This window comes from Kryptolebias marmoratus, linkage group LG21, assembly GCF_001649575.2.
Source record: "Kryptolebias marmoratus isolate JLee-2015 linkage group LG21, ASM164957v2, whole genome shotgun sequence".
In the NCBI taxonomy this organism is placed as follows: Eukaryota; Metazoa; Chordata; class Actinopteri; order Cyprinodontiformes; family Rivulidae; genus Kryptolebias; species Kryptolebias marmoratus.
Genome location: NC_051450.1, coordinates 3,608,751 through 3,624,356, shown reverse-complemented (window position 1 = coordinate 3,624,356; position 15,606 = coordinate 3,608,751). Strand labels below are relative to the sequence as shown.

Below are 15,606 nucleotides of genomic sequence, written 5' to 3'. Positions count from 1 at the left end.
AATTCTGTCCATAAACGTTATGAACAGAATCGGTGACAAAGGGCAACCTTGGCGGAGTCCAACTCTCACCGGAAACGAGTCCGACTTACTGCCGGCAATGTGGACCAAGCTCTGACACCAGTCATAAAGGGACCTAACAGCCCGGGCTGGTTCTTAAATCGTAGTTTACTTTATGTTAGTTTATTATATTTAGTTTGGTGTTTCTCAGTTTATCTTTAGTTTGACTTTGTATAACTTGTTTTAGATAAGATTTATTCTGTACTTTTGTCTGATTTAGATGATCTTAGCTCATGAAATAGATATATTTAGTTTAACCTTATATTGTTGTGTGTTTTGATGATTTCATTTAGATTATATTCGCTCATTTTAGATAAGTTTAGTTAGCTTGTTATATTGTTGTGTGTGTTTTCACGATAACTCTGTATTTTTATGTTTTAATGTTGTAAAGCACTTTAGACTGCCTTGTTGCTGAAAAGTGCTATATAAATAAATATGACTTGATTGAACAGTTTGGGGATGGCTCCTTCCTGTTCCAACATGACTGCACAAAGCAAGGTCCATAAAGACATGGATGAGCCAGTTTGGTGTGGAAGAACTTGACTGGCCTGAGTGGAGACTGTGAGCCAGGCCTTCTTGTCCAACATCAGTCTGACCTCACAAATGAGCTTCTAGAAAAATGGTCAAAAATTCCCATAAACACTCCTAAACTGTGTGGAAAGCCCTCCCAGAAGAGTTGAAGCTGTTATTGTTGCAAAGGATGGGCCAACATCATATTAAACCCAATGGATCAAAGAGGGAATGTAACTTAAGTTCATATGCATTTGAAGGGAGGTGAGTGAAAACTTTTGGCAATATAGAATATGTGTTGAAAATGACTCTGCCACAACCATGCCAAATGTAGCTTGTAAAAGTGACTGACTTATAGCCATTTTTTTGGTTGGCTGTGGTGGGCTTCCTGAATTAGATTGACTGGAAAGGTTAATTAACTGTAGATGTGCTTCCAATTGATTGCTTTCTGTTTCATTAAAATCCATCCAATGATTCACACTTTTTTCTAACAGATAACTTTGACTCTCACATTTGAAGCCACAGATTTAAGCAAAGATCTGGCACAATGATTAGTGATTGAAATGTGTGTTGGGATGAAGCTAAACTATTATTACATAAAATTTTATCACAATATCTGTAAAACTGGCTAAGTTATTGCTGCTTTTTGCCTTTGACAGCAAGCAATAAAACCTCACTAAATTTTGCAAGAAAAAGTGAATGTGTTCTGTTATTCAGACGTTAGTATTCCAGACAAATGGCTCCTCACCTTGTTTTTCTCAATGACATTGGAAAATTCTCCAATCCAAACGAAGCAGTGGTGTGGTGTGACGAGCAGGAAACAATCCCCACTGTTCAGGGAGGATACTCTTGGCTCTACCAGTCTAGTCTGGACGTGTCGTCGACCTGGTTTCACAAAGACACGGAAAGGTGGTTTATCAGTGGCTGCTTGGATTATCAGAGCCAGCTAAACTGTGAGAGCCATCAACATTTGACCCTGTGCTTATGTGCATAAATAAATGTCTTTTGGATTTTACAATAAAACCTCTTACACTTCTAACTAATGAATATTAGCAGGACATGTCATCTGAATATGAAGCCATTGCTATTAAAACACCATATTGGGACTGCCAAACACCTAAAACATTATTCCTAATGCAGTGGATTGACCTCGGATTACAGACAGTGCAGGTTGGAGGAGCAGATCAGCCTAGGGTAGTGTGAGGTGATCTGGGGATGATTTAGATCCACAGCTGACACTAACAGATGCATGGAGGAGGTGCAAAACACCAAAATAAACTAAGTCTCATCTCTTATTTTAGATATCCTCTAAAAATAAAACCTTTGAAGCTGTATCCTCTGAGCTTTGTGCAAGTCAGAGAATTTGTTTTTCCATTCACATAAATAACTTTATGTATCAGCTGCTAACTGCTTCATTTAATGGAAACTGCAGTGGCTCTTTGTAAAGGTTCATTGTGAAAAAAACATTCAAAAGGCAGAGCAGACAGTTCAGGTGTTTCTGCATGTTCTGAACTGCCTTCTTTGCTCATCTGACCTTTGACTTGCAGGAGCATGAGCTTCTTGTATGGCACAGCGCTGTTGTTGGACATCTGCTCAGAGATGCTGACGCTGCGCAGACTGATGCTGCTGAAGTTCTCTTTGCTGGCCAGGCCAGCAAGAGCCGCTTCACAGAAACCAGAGGTTTTATTCACTGCGTTGAACACAAACGAGCACAAAGAGAAGAGATGAGGTGGCAGAAAAAATACGGAACAGATCAGTAGATATAAAGAGACAAAAATTAGGTCTTTATTAGGGTTTGGTGATAGGTGAAGAAGTTACTCAAAACCTTTGACAAGAAATAGAGCAGATCTGTGCAACCAACTATGATATTTGGAGCTCTAGGGAGATGTGTGCTGCTGACAACAGACGTGGTTAATTTTAAACAGGAAGCATTTATTGTCACAGTAAACAATATTTTTGAAAGTTGGAACCTGCAGGATAATGTCTTGAAACAACTTATTTTCCTGATATGGAGTAAGAGCACACAGAAGAGAACCTGTCTTTGCACACAACTGATAGTTAATTAGAAGCCATAACTGGCCATGGTTTCATTGTTTTGGACAAAACTTTAATCCAACAATAAAAAATGACAGAAAAAGGAAAAAAAGAAACAAAAAGCACCTCTCCATAAGCAGTGCCTCTGAACTGGTGCACTGCTAGCACGGATGCAAACTCTGCAGGATGCAAAAGGAAACCGTCACAGGCAGCTTTCAGTAATATAAATAAAACAAGTAGCTAAAGGTGGTTTAATTTGTATGTTTATCAGCTGACAGTTGATTGTGAATAGTCACTGTAAAGTGTCATGATACAGGTTAAATCTGCCAGTTCATACATGAGGGAAAAATCTAGGCCACAGTGGGACTTTATTTTGTGTGGTTGTTATAAAAAGTTATTTTGGCTGTCAACTCTTAAATTCACTGCCTGGCCAAAAACAAAAAAGTTGCCATCTGAATGTAACTAAGCAAATAAGTACGAGCCTCCTATTGGATAATTACTGTGTGGGTAATTATGTTTCAGCTGGCAACAAGTTATTTAACCCCAACTGGAGCAATGAGTTGCTTCTCATTTCTTAAACAACCATGTTGAAAGACACATCCTGTGGTCGTGGAAAAGATGTCAGCCTGATTGAGAAGGGTCAGATCATTGGCATCAAGCAGAGAAAACATCTAAGGAGACTGCAGAAGCTACTAAAACTGGGTTAAGAACTGTCCAACGCATTATTAAAACCTGGAAGGATAGTGGGGACCCATCGTCTTCGAGGAAGAAATGTGGCTGGAAAAAAATCCTGAATGATCGTGATCGGCCATCACTTAAATGTTTGGTGAAATCAAATTAAAAAAAAACAACAGTAGAACTCAGGGCTACGTTTAATAGTGAAAGTAAGAGCATTTACACACACACAATGTGAAGGAAACTCAAATAAAAACCAACATGCTGGAGTTCTTTACCAATTCAATTAAATTAGCAGATGTCAGATTTTGTCACCAAGGTTGATAATCTGAAGTGGCTCTATTGTAACTAAGAACAAAGACTTTCCTTGCAAATAGCTTTGAACTTTTTCAATATATATTTAGCACAAACAGGAAAAGCAGTTCTTAAAACCTGATTTATACAAAATGTATAACAAGTTTGACTTAAAGAAGAAAGGAACAAGAACTCAAAACAACTTTCAGGTCCTTCAACTGGACTCATTTCAAGCAACAAGTAATGCTGATGGTAGAATTTCTACAAATGGCTGTTTTGTGTTGCTTATCAGAATAAAAAAGAACAATCACATTTTGTATGCATCAGCGTCACTCACACTTCTCAGCCTTCATCCGTTTGCTCTCCAGCAGGCCGATGTTGAGCCTCTGCTCCGTGTACTCATGTCTGATATCCTCCCTGGCAGCCAGCTTCTTCAGAGGGTTTCTAGAGGACTGGACGTTGCGTGTCGGCCGCACTGTGAGCCGGTGCTGCACCACTGCAGAGGTTAGCCTGTGGGAAGGGTCACGCTTAAAGTTTGTTATTTTTTCTTTGTTGTTATTTTTAAACCACCTACACTGACAGTGAGAACTCACATTGGCACCCGAGGATCAGAAATGGCATCAAAGTCATCATCTATTTCCATCTTGTTGGCGTTGCCAGAAGGATCCTCCACTTGGGGGTAAAACCTGGAAAAAGTTTCATCTTCAAGGGTCATCACTTCCTTTACTTTCTTCTCAGTCACAGTGATGGTTGCTTCTGGCAGTCCAGATGCTGAACGGGAACAAAATATAATTTGTTGTTGTGTATTTTGACTTTTTCTTGCAGAAAAAAAATAAAATGGCAACATTATCAATATTTTTTAAACAGATGAAAGCTGTAGAAAAATAAACTTGATGTTCTGTCCGCATGTCACGTTTCTTTTCTTGGATTCCTCACTTTGTAAGCACCAAGTTGAAACTTGAGGACATTTTAAACAGGATCTTGTGCAGGACTCACTTTTACTGTTGAGCTTGTCAAGGAATGTCTCCAGCTTGTCGAGGTTCCTCTCAGACTCCAGGTTCAGATTTGACACTGCGCTGATCTCTGCACAAACACAACCAAGGTAAGCTAATCCTAGTACACTCAATCAAAGGCAAATGGACTTTTGAAGACTCTTCACTTCTCATATACTTAATTTGCTGAAGCATCCCTGACTAAAGATCCTGGCACCGCCTTACAGGAACATGAAGCTTGACAAGAAAGCTACAGTGCATATCTAAAGTACTGATGCTATTGGATTGTTTATGTTTTTATTGCCATCACATTTATTTTCCACAAAACAAATAAACCCCTATGAATTCATTTCTTATTTAAATGGATCTCACTTAGCTAAAGTGCTGTAATCTATTCAAGATAGCAGTGTCTGAGGACCAACTAGTACTTTAAACTGCTGCTCTGGTGGATTTATTAAAGATACAATTAGTCTCGAAACAGCTCCAATTCTCTTCCTTCCAATCAGTTTAGTCTTGAATAAGCTAAAAAAACAACTAATTTAAGATTTGTTTGTGCAAGCTGCTTAGAGTTACAATAGTTTAAACAGATGCTTTAGTTAAAACTAAGCTTAAACTCATTTTGCAAAAAAAGGAATATTGCATATTCCCTTGACTAACACAGAGTGCATTTTATAGTTTACAACATATTGTTATGTGTGTGTTTTGGAAAATGTGTCTGATGGTAGTCAAGGGGTTAACTAGTTATGTTATTGAGTAGAAATCTTTAAGTAAATGTTCTATTAATTTCACTGAATATACTAAAGGGCACAACAGGACAGGTAACTAATAGAGTGTAGTGAGCATAAAATGCAAACTTTAAAAACAGTAAAACTGACCTTCCTGCGGTTTGGAGACAGGAAGACTGCTGTATTTAGGTTTGGGCAGTACAGGAGAGTGCAGAGCAGAGGGAGAAGCAAGCCCTGCAGAAACCCAGACAAGTTCAAAATAATTACATACTGCATGATAAAAAGGACTTACAGGTTCTGTTTGATGTGCACTGCTGACGTCTTAATGGGTGATTTATAAAACAGCACCCCACCTCCCCATGAAGGTCATGGCCTGTATTAAATTAATAAACATTGGTACGTGTTTGCACGTTACCAATTCACTGCCGCTGGGGGAGACAAGGGCCAATAATTACACCATTCAATAAATACATAATCAATCAAAAAATGAGTCACAACATCTAAAGCCTAAATAATAATTCTGCCCACAACTTCCTAACTTCTTGAAAAAAATAAATAAACAGAGGTCCCCCCCACCTAAACATCAAATTGTATGGAAAGGGGCAGAATTTTAAAATCACTAAACTATAAAAACATGTTCATTTTTACACTGTTTTATGAAAGTCACTCTGGCTTTTCTCAAGTTTCTAAATTAGCTTTAAAGGTTTGAGCTGAGACTGCAATGTGGACTTTCATACGTTGGAATAACTTTGCTCACTGACCTTTCTTCGCCATGCGTGCTGCCACAGTGAACTGGGTGGAGTCATTGGCAGCTCCGTGACCTTTGGTCTTCCAGGCCTCCTCCTGAGCCACGATAAGCTGCTTCCTGTCCTGAATGGACATGTGAGTCTCCACGCACTGGCTGTCCATCTCTGTCTCTGCTGTTCTCTGAGAAAACAAGAACAGATACCTTTACCTGCACTCCGCTCTGATGACAGCTCTGATGGGAAATGAAAGGAATCGATGCTGCATTGTGTCGTCACTCTGTGATGTCATATTAAGTTATTGTGGTCTATTTTTTTTTAAATTGCTGTAATAATTCAAGGCATTAAGAACTTTTAAAGCTGCTCAAGATGTCCACCCCTAAAATCCATCAATCATTGTTCAACCAAAGTAGTGATATTATCCATTGTTTGTTTACAACAATGGGTTCAATCTGGAATTTTACACAATTCTTTTGTTGTTAGTTATGATGTTAAAATGAGATAAATTTGGCCATAGCAGGCAATTTAAGAGGGTAAGCAACAGTACTGACTCTAAGTTTTACTGTTAGGTAAAGGTATGGAACAGGATGGGTGGGATCAAATAGAAAGCTGTGAATAGCGTTGACAGGGTCACCTTCCGTCTCCACGGGTGCCTTTGATCCACCTGAAAGGGTCGGGGAGACTTGGTGGCCTTCACAACCAGAAAGGGGGGTAAGGGAAGGTGGAAAAGGATAAAATTAGGAAATGAGGATGAAAATATGGAACAAAGTACCCATGCTCTGCACAATTATTACAAGAAATAGGGAGTGGGGTTTTGTAAAAGAGATCTTGGACTGCAAACAATGCTAAAAGGTGGATATAACAGCAGCATGATGTCTGTGATAAACAAAGCACTACTGATCATTATGTGCTTCTGCCAGTAAACCTGGGAAGGAGAAAAGCTAATTAACCACAGAAATTAAGTTGATCTCAGAACAAGGCATGTAAATACAAACAGCTAATGCAGTTGATGAGGTTCAAAAGGTGGCTGTGTAATGTGCAAAGCATTTTTAGATGATTTAATGAAGCATGTGGGCAGGCAAGCAAGTAGGCCAAGCAGACGGTAAGAACTGGTACTAATTCCTACCTGGCTAGCTGTGCCATCAGGGGAAGGAGGATGTAAAGGAAGCTCAGAAGTAGGAGAGAAAGTTGCAGCAAAGATTGGATCCTAAAGAAGCCACAAAAACAGGAAATGCACAAATATACAGAGATCAGCATCAATAAAAGAGCAGGAAAAACATGGCTGTGTTTGTAGAAATAAAACCACAGTATCTGAGTTAATTGAAGCCACACATTTTAAAGTTGTACCACAAACATTCTGTGTGTGACATTAGAAATAAAATTAGCCACGATATCAGGAAGAGAATTGTTGACCTCCAAACTGTTTCATCCTCGGGTACAATTTAAAAAATGCCTGAATGTCATCTGTTTAAATAAATATATGCAAGTATAAACACCAGGGTAATGTTCTGCCATGATACTGCTCAGGAAGGAGATGGGTTCTGTGTTAATGAGATTAATGTGTTTTGGTGAAATGTGCCAAATCAACTTAAAACAAAAGCTAAAGATGTGGTGAAGATGCTGGCTGAAGCTGGTAAGAGTGCTGCGTCAACATGGGCTGAAAGGCCACAGTAAGGAAGAAGCCATTACTCAGAAAACACCAGAAAAAGGCCAGATTTCACAGGGACAAAGATCTTCATGTTTGCAGACTTGTCCTGTGGTCTGATGAAACTACTGTTTAGCCATATTGACCATCATTACATTGGAAGGAAAAAAGGGGAGAAGCTTGCAAGCCTGACATCCTAACTGTGAAGCATGGGGGTGGCAGCATCATGTTGTGGGTTGATTTGCTGCAGGAGGGACTGGTGCACTTTACAAAACAGATGGCATCATGATAAAAAAAAATACTGAATCAACATTTCAATACATCATCCAGGACGTTAAAGCTTGAACACAAACAGACGATGACCCTCAGCATGCTGGTAAATTAGTTACAAAGTCTGGACCTCATTCCCATATGTTCAGGATTTTAGCAAACAGAAATAATTTTGGGAGTCTTAACTGAACTAAGACAGGAGAGGTTTAATCTGATTTAATGTCAGACTGTGAGGAAAAAATAGTCATCTTTTTATACAATGGATGTAAATATCTAGTATGAACTTCATACATGTTAGGTGTGAATTCTGACTGTTATAGATGCTGCCTTGGTCACTGTGTGATCGAACTGTGACATCAGCACAGCATAGTACCAGCAGTTGAGTTGAGTTGTGTTCACCTCCTTGCAGTTTTTCCTCAACAGTAAGATTCATTACTGGGCAAACATTACTGCACCATAGCAGGAATAGCACTACAAGCTGCATCAGTACTTCTTTATTCATGCCAAAATATATCTAAATAGATCAATTTGCCATTATTCTACCTTCTGAAATTTTGTTCAGTCATAGAAATAAACCTGCTTGAAAAGTTACAAGGATCAAATGTATTTTTAGTAGAGCTGTACAAAACTAGGACAGCATGCATTTATGATGTTGTTGACTATTATGATAAACTCACATTCTGCCATCATGTCAGTCATGAGCATTTATGGCATTGGGGTTCATCTGATTGCCAACTATGTTTTCTTGGCATCCAGTTTGTGTCTGATTTATTAGAATTATTTGCAACATTGATATTGCCCACAATGATGGTGAGATACTGATAAGATTTCAATATAATATATATTCAATATATTGTGCAACCCTAATACTAAACAGGAATAGCTTTACACTAAAACTACGACTACAACTGATTTGTTGCTATATTTAGCGAGCTTTCTGACCCCTTTAACGACTCAGAAAATAAATCTAGAAATGTTGCGGTGTTATTCAAGTGTTTGGAGACTGAGGTGAAAGAAGGTCTTGTTCTTCTCATTGAACAGTGGGCGCTGCCACTCACAGGCAGCTCAGTCCTCACAGTGCAGGACATGTTCATCCCTATGCGTCCACACTGATAAGGAATTGTGCAAAGCCGCAGCTGACTGATCTCTAACTCTAAGATGTAAATGCAACATTTTCTTTGCAGAAATAAATCACTGGGCTAAAATAACAATGTTGATTTTGGGTCAGTTTTGCGGATCACGAGCCCAGATAAAGTAGGAGGGTTGGAATATGACAAATGTGGATGTGTGACATCCACATTTATTTACTCACTTTGTCTCTCTCATGTTATTCCTCTCTCCTTCAGTGTCTATTACAATTACATGCACATGGCAAATTATGCAAATTAGGCAATTATGTAATTTAGCAACTTCTAGTGACATTTAGGCCAGCCAATACTTACCTTTCTTACTGAGGAGTTGGCAACACTAAAAAAAACTTATTGCTACAACTAGAGGAACCAGGCAAGCAATGGTCACAAGACAAGTAGAACCAAAAGGACTCCCACACCCCAAAAAACAAAAACAAAGTACTACCAGCACATGAGCACATAGAGATGGTTAGATGTGCATCACACCAGGCTGACCAACACCACAGTGTTTGTGAGAGACGGGGGTTACACACAGGCCTTACCCATAGCTGGTCCGACACAGCAAAGTCATCAATCATCATTATCAGTGCTTCGTCGTCCTACACACAAGCAGTCAAAAACAGGGACATGTTCTGAAGACACTGACGTCTCAACACTGAGCCCACAGACAGACCAAAATCAGAAAGTCTGATCTGCCAAGAATTTTCTTAACTTTTATTTAGGTTTTAGCTAAATGTCAGGTATGTGCAACATGCCTAAAATGCTGCTTTAATCCCACACCATGTCTGTGCCTGAGACAGTAGGAATCTTTATTTCTCTTTGTTCTAAAACAGGAAACGTGCAGAATTACTTCAACCGGCTCAAACAAATGGGAGGATAAAAACAAGATAAACTGTCTGTACTTCCCTTTGACCTTTAACTCCACAGATTATTTTAGGATCCTCCTGATTAAAATATACCTGAACACTTGCATAAAAAGCTATCAAAGAAAAGCTCCTACTTGTAATGAATTTAAAACCCATAACATCTGCAAGCAGAGCTGAGTGAAATGAAGCAAACTTAGTGAAGCAGCCGGGAACAAAACTGTTGAGGCAAATGAGCTGTAAAGAATACATCTAAACAGGGAGGTGTGTGTACTGTGCCCATCCTGAAACTTATCTTCAAAAACACAATGACACAAAAACAAGCATGCAGAAAAAAAGAAATGTGGTTTATTTTCCAACAGGTGAAGACATGCAAACAGAAACATGACAGTGAAGGGATCTCTGAAACACACAGCTGTGCAGAAAGAAAGCTTGAAACCAAACAAAATAACATTTACCATGACAGTTATTACCATATCTAATAATCGCTGTAGGAGCCATTTACCTTGTCTGTTTATCTCCACTAGGGGGAGTATTTTCATTTGTGTGTTGAGTGTGTCGGGAGGGGGAGGGGTTACTGCAGGTCAGGAGTGGTTGTGTTCAGGTGTTGCTCATGGGAAAAGGCAAACGGTTTTTCTACTGTGCTTAATTTAGAGTCAACGTGGATTTATTAGGTTCGAAATGGAAATGGCAAGACAAATGGACATTGTGAAGGAAAACAAATGAGCCAAAGAAGATCTGCGTAGTGAACCAAAGCCTGCCAGCAACAACAGCAACCAGTAAGTCGGCTGAAATATAAGGTTTCAGTCACTACAGACACTAAACTCTACAATATAAAACAACTTTTAGTACAAACCTTTGCTTAAAAAGAAAAAAATACACATTTAGATCCTAAATTATAATTCTGACATGAAAATTTGTCAGATAAAATACTTCATACTTTTTATTATTGCTCCAACATAAAATGATATATTTTATATACTGTATGAGCTAAGCTTTAAAAATCAATATGCAAATTCACCTTTCATATTTCAATGACTAAAATAAAACAAAACCTTTTTTGGTCAACCTGATTATATTCATCACATATAACCTCATGTTACTTTCTGATCATTGAAAAATAAACCTATTATACTAATTCCAGCTCAATTCTCATAAAAGTTGTCATGTTAGATTCCTAAACTTATTCAGTTTTGAAAATTCATTACTTTTCTTAGGCTGGGTCATTTTTTCAAAATTTTAAAACTCTTTAATACAAAGTTATTTAGTTAAGTAGTTTAGAAACTCAATGGTGCAGAATTAGCTATGTTTAGGACAGAGATGCATTAATTAATAATTATCTTCACCTGACACAGCATATATGTTTTAGGTTAGCAATACTTTAACAACAAAGAAAGTGTTTTTCTAAAAAACTCCCAAAACAAATACATTTAACAAAGCCAGAGCATTCAGCTTTTAACATTTACAATATTGCATTAAAATGTAAGTGTTTTAATAAGAGATAAAATGTTCAAGAGTGGTAAGTGCATTTTATAAAACTGTTCAAGCTGAAACTGGGTGATTCAGTGTTAAATATTTGCCTTAACATTAATATGACTTACATCAAATTGACACAGATAAAAGCTGGTAATTTTAGTCCTATCCAAAATGGAAAACTTGCAATAATCAAGTAAAAAACTGGTGCAATGTTTTTCTATCAGCTTGCCTGATTATATGTCTAGAATAACATGCAGACATTTCTGGAGTCATTCTGTAAAATGAAGGGTAGAAATAATTTGAATGCCTATACAAAAGAAAATAAAATTTGATACTCAACTACTGCATATGTTGCCATTTTATTAACACTTTCCATCCACTCAATAAGGACATGAATGTGATTAATTTATGCACAAATCTTGACTCTGTCAAATAACAAACATATTTAACAGCAGAAGAGGACAGACAGATGAAGAGACACCAACATGGACAATACACAACCTCTCTGTTTGGAGATATTCAAACTGTTACCACTGCTTTATTCTACCTCTGACAGCACTTTAATTCAAACATAAAAGATCACGAAACATCCTCAGAGCTTTAGGAACAGTTTGGTTTAGGCAATGTTCCAATAAATGTTTGCTGTCGACACAAACAGATGGTTCTGCACAAGTTTGACTTGTTCTAAAAGTGACAGGAGGTCATTTTTAGTCTTTCATCCTGACAGAAAGGAAATCTACAGTCTGTTGAACTGTTAGGTCAGCAGTGAGGTTGTTACCTTCTTCTTGAACCTCTGCTCCGCCTGCCGGAGCTGAGCATGCTGCTCGCCCACAGCTACCTTCTTATTGATCCTGTTCCTCCAGTCTTCCTCGCCACTCTTCTTCAACAAGGCAACCCTAATGGAGGGAAACAGAAGCTTAACGCATTGTGGAAACTAAGAAGTGCAGCTTAAGAAGAGTATTTCTGACTTATGACTATTCTAAAAGGTAAACATTTGTGGGGAAAAGCCTTAAAACGATTCCAGTGTCAAGTTTTATAGACATCCATGCAAACACCAACTTATAATCTTTTAAATTGTTTTCTATTTTGAATTATGCATAAATTATTTTTTTATGTACTGTAAAACTTACAGTACAGCCGGACAACCATGCAATGCAAAATTAATGTTGGTGTAAAGGTTTTTAAAGTGGCGTTTGTGTGAAGCATATAAGATCTCTGAGATTGGACTTTTACTAAGCAATCCACTTTAAAACTGACCTTACTCCAACTTGCTGTTAGCTTGTTAAATCAAAATTAATCTCCCTTTTTCTAAACCGAGATCCTTCAAAGAACCATCTATAAAAGGTAATAAATTGTTTCTACACTTTCCACAGATCTGAACGATCCTTTTAAGTCTTGTAGACAACTGGAAGCAGAGACAAAGAGCTTGCCTGGCTCCTAATCATAAGGAAACTTAAAAGTTCCAACAGTGAAGTGACTGAAAAACAAACAAACAAAATAATATTTGTACTGAGAACACACTGAGCAATTATAGAGTCAAAAATACAGAGAGGTATTTTGTCTTAAAACAGTGTTGGCAGCGTCCTCACAGCCACACAGAGCTCCACATCTGGGATTCAGTTCCTGCCTTGAGCAAAACGCTTTGAAAGTAGGAGGGATCTAAACTAGTCCTGACGTGGCCAAAGCAAGAGTGAAATGTGAAAAAAGGACTTCCAACAGACCGGGGGAAGCAGCACAAACCCATCAATAAAAGCCAACATGTGGTTCCATTATGTCATCAATCAATTAAAACCCTTATTGATGCTGGGATTACTTTCTGACAGGCTGGGCCGTCTAAACCAATGTGACATGAGAATTACATAAACTTCTTTGCTACATGAGTGGTGAGCAAGATATAATACGGCAAATCATTATCACAATTTTAAACAATTTCAAAGTTTTTACTTGTACTCAGAGCTGAGTGATGTCATCAGGATAAACAGTCACAAAGAACAGAGTTAATATCAAAGCCATTTTTGGCTATTTTGTCAAATTTAGACCTTTTTCTTTATTGAATAGTTAAATTGGGACAGCTATTTGTGTAACTACAGTAGGAAGTCTTTTACATATCAAAAGATGGTACAGCATTGAAACAAGATATTTAGCTTATTTGCCTATTTATTTAGATTATACATTTAGTATTTGTGATGCTAAACAAAATTAAATTTGTCCACAAGTAGGAAAAAATAGGATTGATCTAGTTTACAACTAAAATACTGCTTCAGTTGATAATTTCAACAACAACACAGCAGCACATTCAGTGGATAGCCAGGCCCAGGCAGCAAGGCAACCAGCATCAAAACAACTATTTACCATTTAACTACGGACTCAGGCCCCACTAACATGGGAACAGCATGTTGTGGATACGCAAAAGCTTTTTGTGTTCACACAAAAACAGCATTTTAGGAGCTCAAAATAATGTTTTTTAAAAACAAGTTCCATATTTATTAAATCTTGAAATGCCACCATTTCATTTTTGTGTAGACAGCCAAACACAACATTTTAAATACAAAATAGTCCCACTTGTCAAACCTACGATCCCAACCATGACAGACATAACAGCAATAAGAATGGGACATTACAGGCTTGCATTTGTGTTGCAAAAAGCTGTTTCTCAACAACAGCAAAACCTTTATTTGAAGAATTACTTCAATGAGCAGAGAAATCCCATTCTTTGAATTTCATAAGGAAAACTATTCCCTCTAACAGTCCTTCACTGGATACCGGGCCTGAAATCATACATAATCTCCATGTAACTGGACAGACACGGCTCTCAGTCAACACTCACTGTCCTGCACTATTGTACTGTTGCAGTTTAATGTTACACAAAGTACAAGTTCCACATCATAAGTCCACTGAAAATATTCTGTTCTTCCTCTTGCATTTGCCATCCTCCTCTTTTTCTTCTTGTTGGGGTTACAGTGTGTACTTCACATGTAAACTTTATGTTCATGCAGACAAGACCTGAGAGCCAAATGACCCAGGTGACAGGAGAGTACACCCTGTACAGGAGCCACTAATGATTCGTTCAGGCTAGTGCAGGGGTAGGCAACCCTGGTCCTGGAGAGCCACCATCCTGCATGTTTTCCTTGTTTCCTGCTCCAACACACCTGATTCAGTGGTTAAATCACCTCTTCCTGTTAATCATCCATTGATTCAAATCAGGTGTGCTGGAGCAGAGAAACAAGGAAAACATGCAGGATAGTGGCTCTCCAGGACCAGGGTTGCCTACCCCTGGCCTAATGCAATGACTACTTTGCTGATTATAGGGAAAAATGTCTCAATTTTAACAGCGATCACACTTCATCACAATAAACAAACAAAGGAAGCTTGCTGTACAACATGAAGGACTAAGAAAACAATTCTGAGACAAAAGCTGTGCATGCTCTTTAAAAAATAAATGCACACAGCATTCCAAAAGTCAACACCAGAGCATTCTGCAACACTCACCTGTCTTTTATTGACACGTGTCGGGCAATCATCATCTCACTCAGCTCTCCTTCATTGCCAGGTTGAACTAAGCTGACTCCGTGTCCCCCCACTGGCAGCTCTGTGACAGCAAGCAGACAGACACACAAAGGAAAATCAATAACATGAAAGCAATTAAATACAGTAAAGGTTAAGGTTCCTGTATGAGTTGAAGCTCTGCAGAATAATAGTTCAAATAAAACAAATGAAAAAAGGCATTCTGATCTCACACCAAAAAAAGACTGAGAAACAAACTGCTACTTACTGCTCTGCTAGAGCAAACAGCAGGTTAGTGTTGTTTGTAACCACACTGTAACTTGTAGTAAAAGACTAAATACTTCAGCCAAACTGGTTCTTTAATAATTAAGAACTGTTATAAACATGTGTGAGTAGTTCTAAGTATTCGGATATATTAAAACAATTTAAAAAACAAAACAATTATTTTTTGTTTTTTTAAATTGATAATATTTGTAAGTACAAATTTGAGTAACTGTTATGATGCCACTTCTCAAATGATACTTTTTATTTATTAGAGGAAGCAAAGAGTCAGCAGAAACAGTTTGGCTCAAATATAAATTACAGTATGGTCACAATATATGATAAACGCCATCATATTCTGTGACTGTCTATATTTCAGTAATGATATTAGTGGTCAGATGATACTTTTTATTCTTTGGAGGAAGGA

The 15,606-nt window shown here is 38.0% G+C and overlaps 1 protein-coding gene across 16 annotated transcripts in view; it reads right to left on the bottom strand.

The window, feature by feature from the left end:
• The window catches only part of svila (supervillin a), an 83,891-nt gene that overhangs the window by 18,760 nt on the left and 49,525 nt on the right, over nt 1-15,606 (bottom strand). For 11 of the 16 annotated variants that reach the window (XM_037973221.1, XM_037973222.1, XM_025002588.2 and 8 more), the window contains 12 exons: nt 14,904-15,003; nt 12,193-12,310; nt 9,618-9,674; nt 7,157-7,237; nt 6,665-6,721; nt 6,049-6,214; nt 5,438-5,521; nt 4,567-4,653; nt 4,164-4,341; nt 3,908-4,080; nt 2,102-2,257; nt 1,316-1,452 (listed from right to left, as the gene is read on the bottom strand). In XM_037973221.1, the coding sequence (XP_037829149.1) occupies nt 1,316-1,452; nt 2,102-2,257; nt 3,908-4,080; nt 4,164-4,341; nt 4,567-4,653; nt 5,438-5,521; nt 6,049-6,214; nt 6,665-6,721; nt 7,157-7,237; nt 9,618-9,674; nt 12,193-12,310; nt 14,904-15,003 (1,394 nt within the window). The remainder of the gene's footprint in view (nt 1-1,315; nt 1,453-2,101; nt 2,258-3,907; nt 4,081-4,163; nt 4,342-4,566; nt 4,654-5,437; nt 5,522-6,048; nt 6,215-6,664; nt 6,722-7,156; nt 7,238-9,617; nt 9,675-12,192; nt 12,311-14,903; nt 15,004-15,606) is intronic. The other 5 variants (XM_025002591.2, XM_025002592.2, XM_037973219.1 and 2 more) reach the window with 5 other exon arrangements.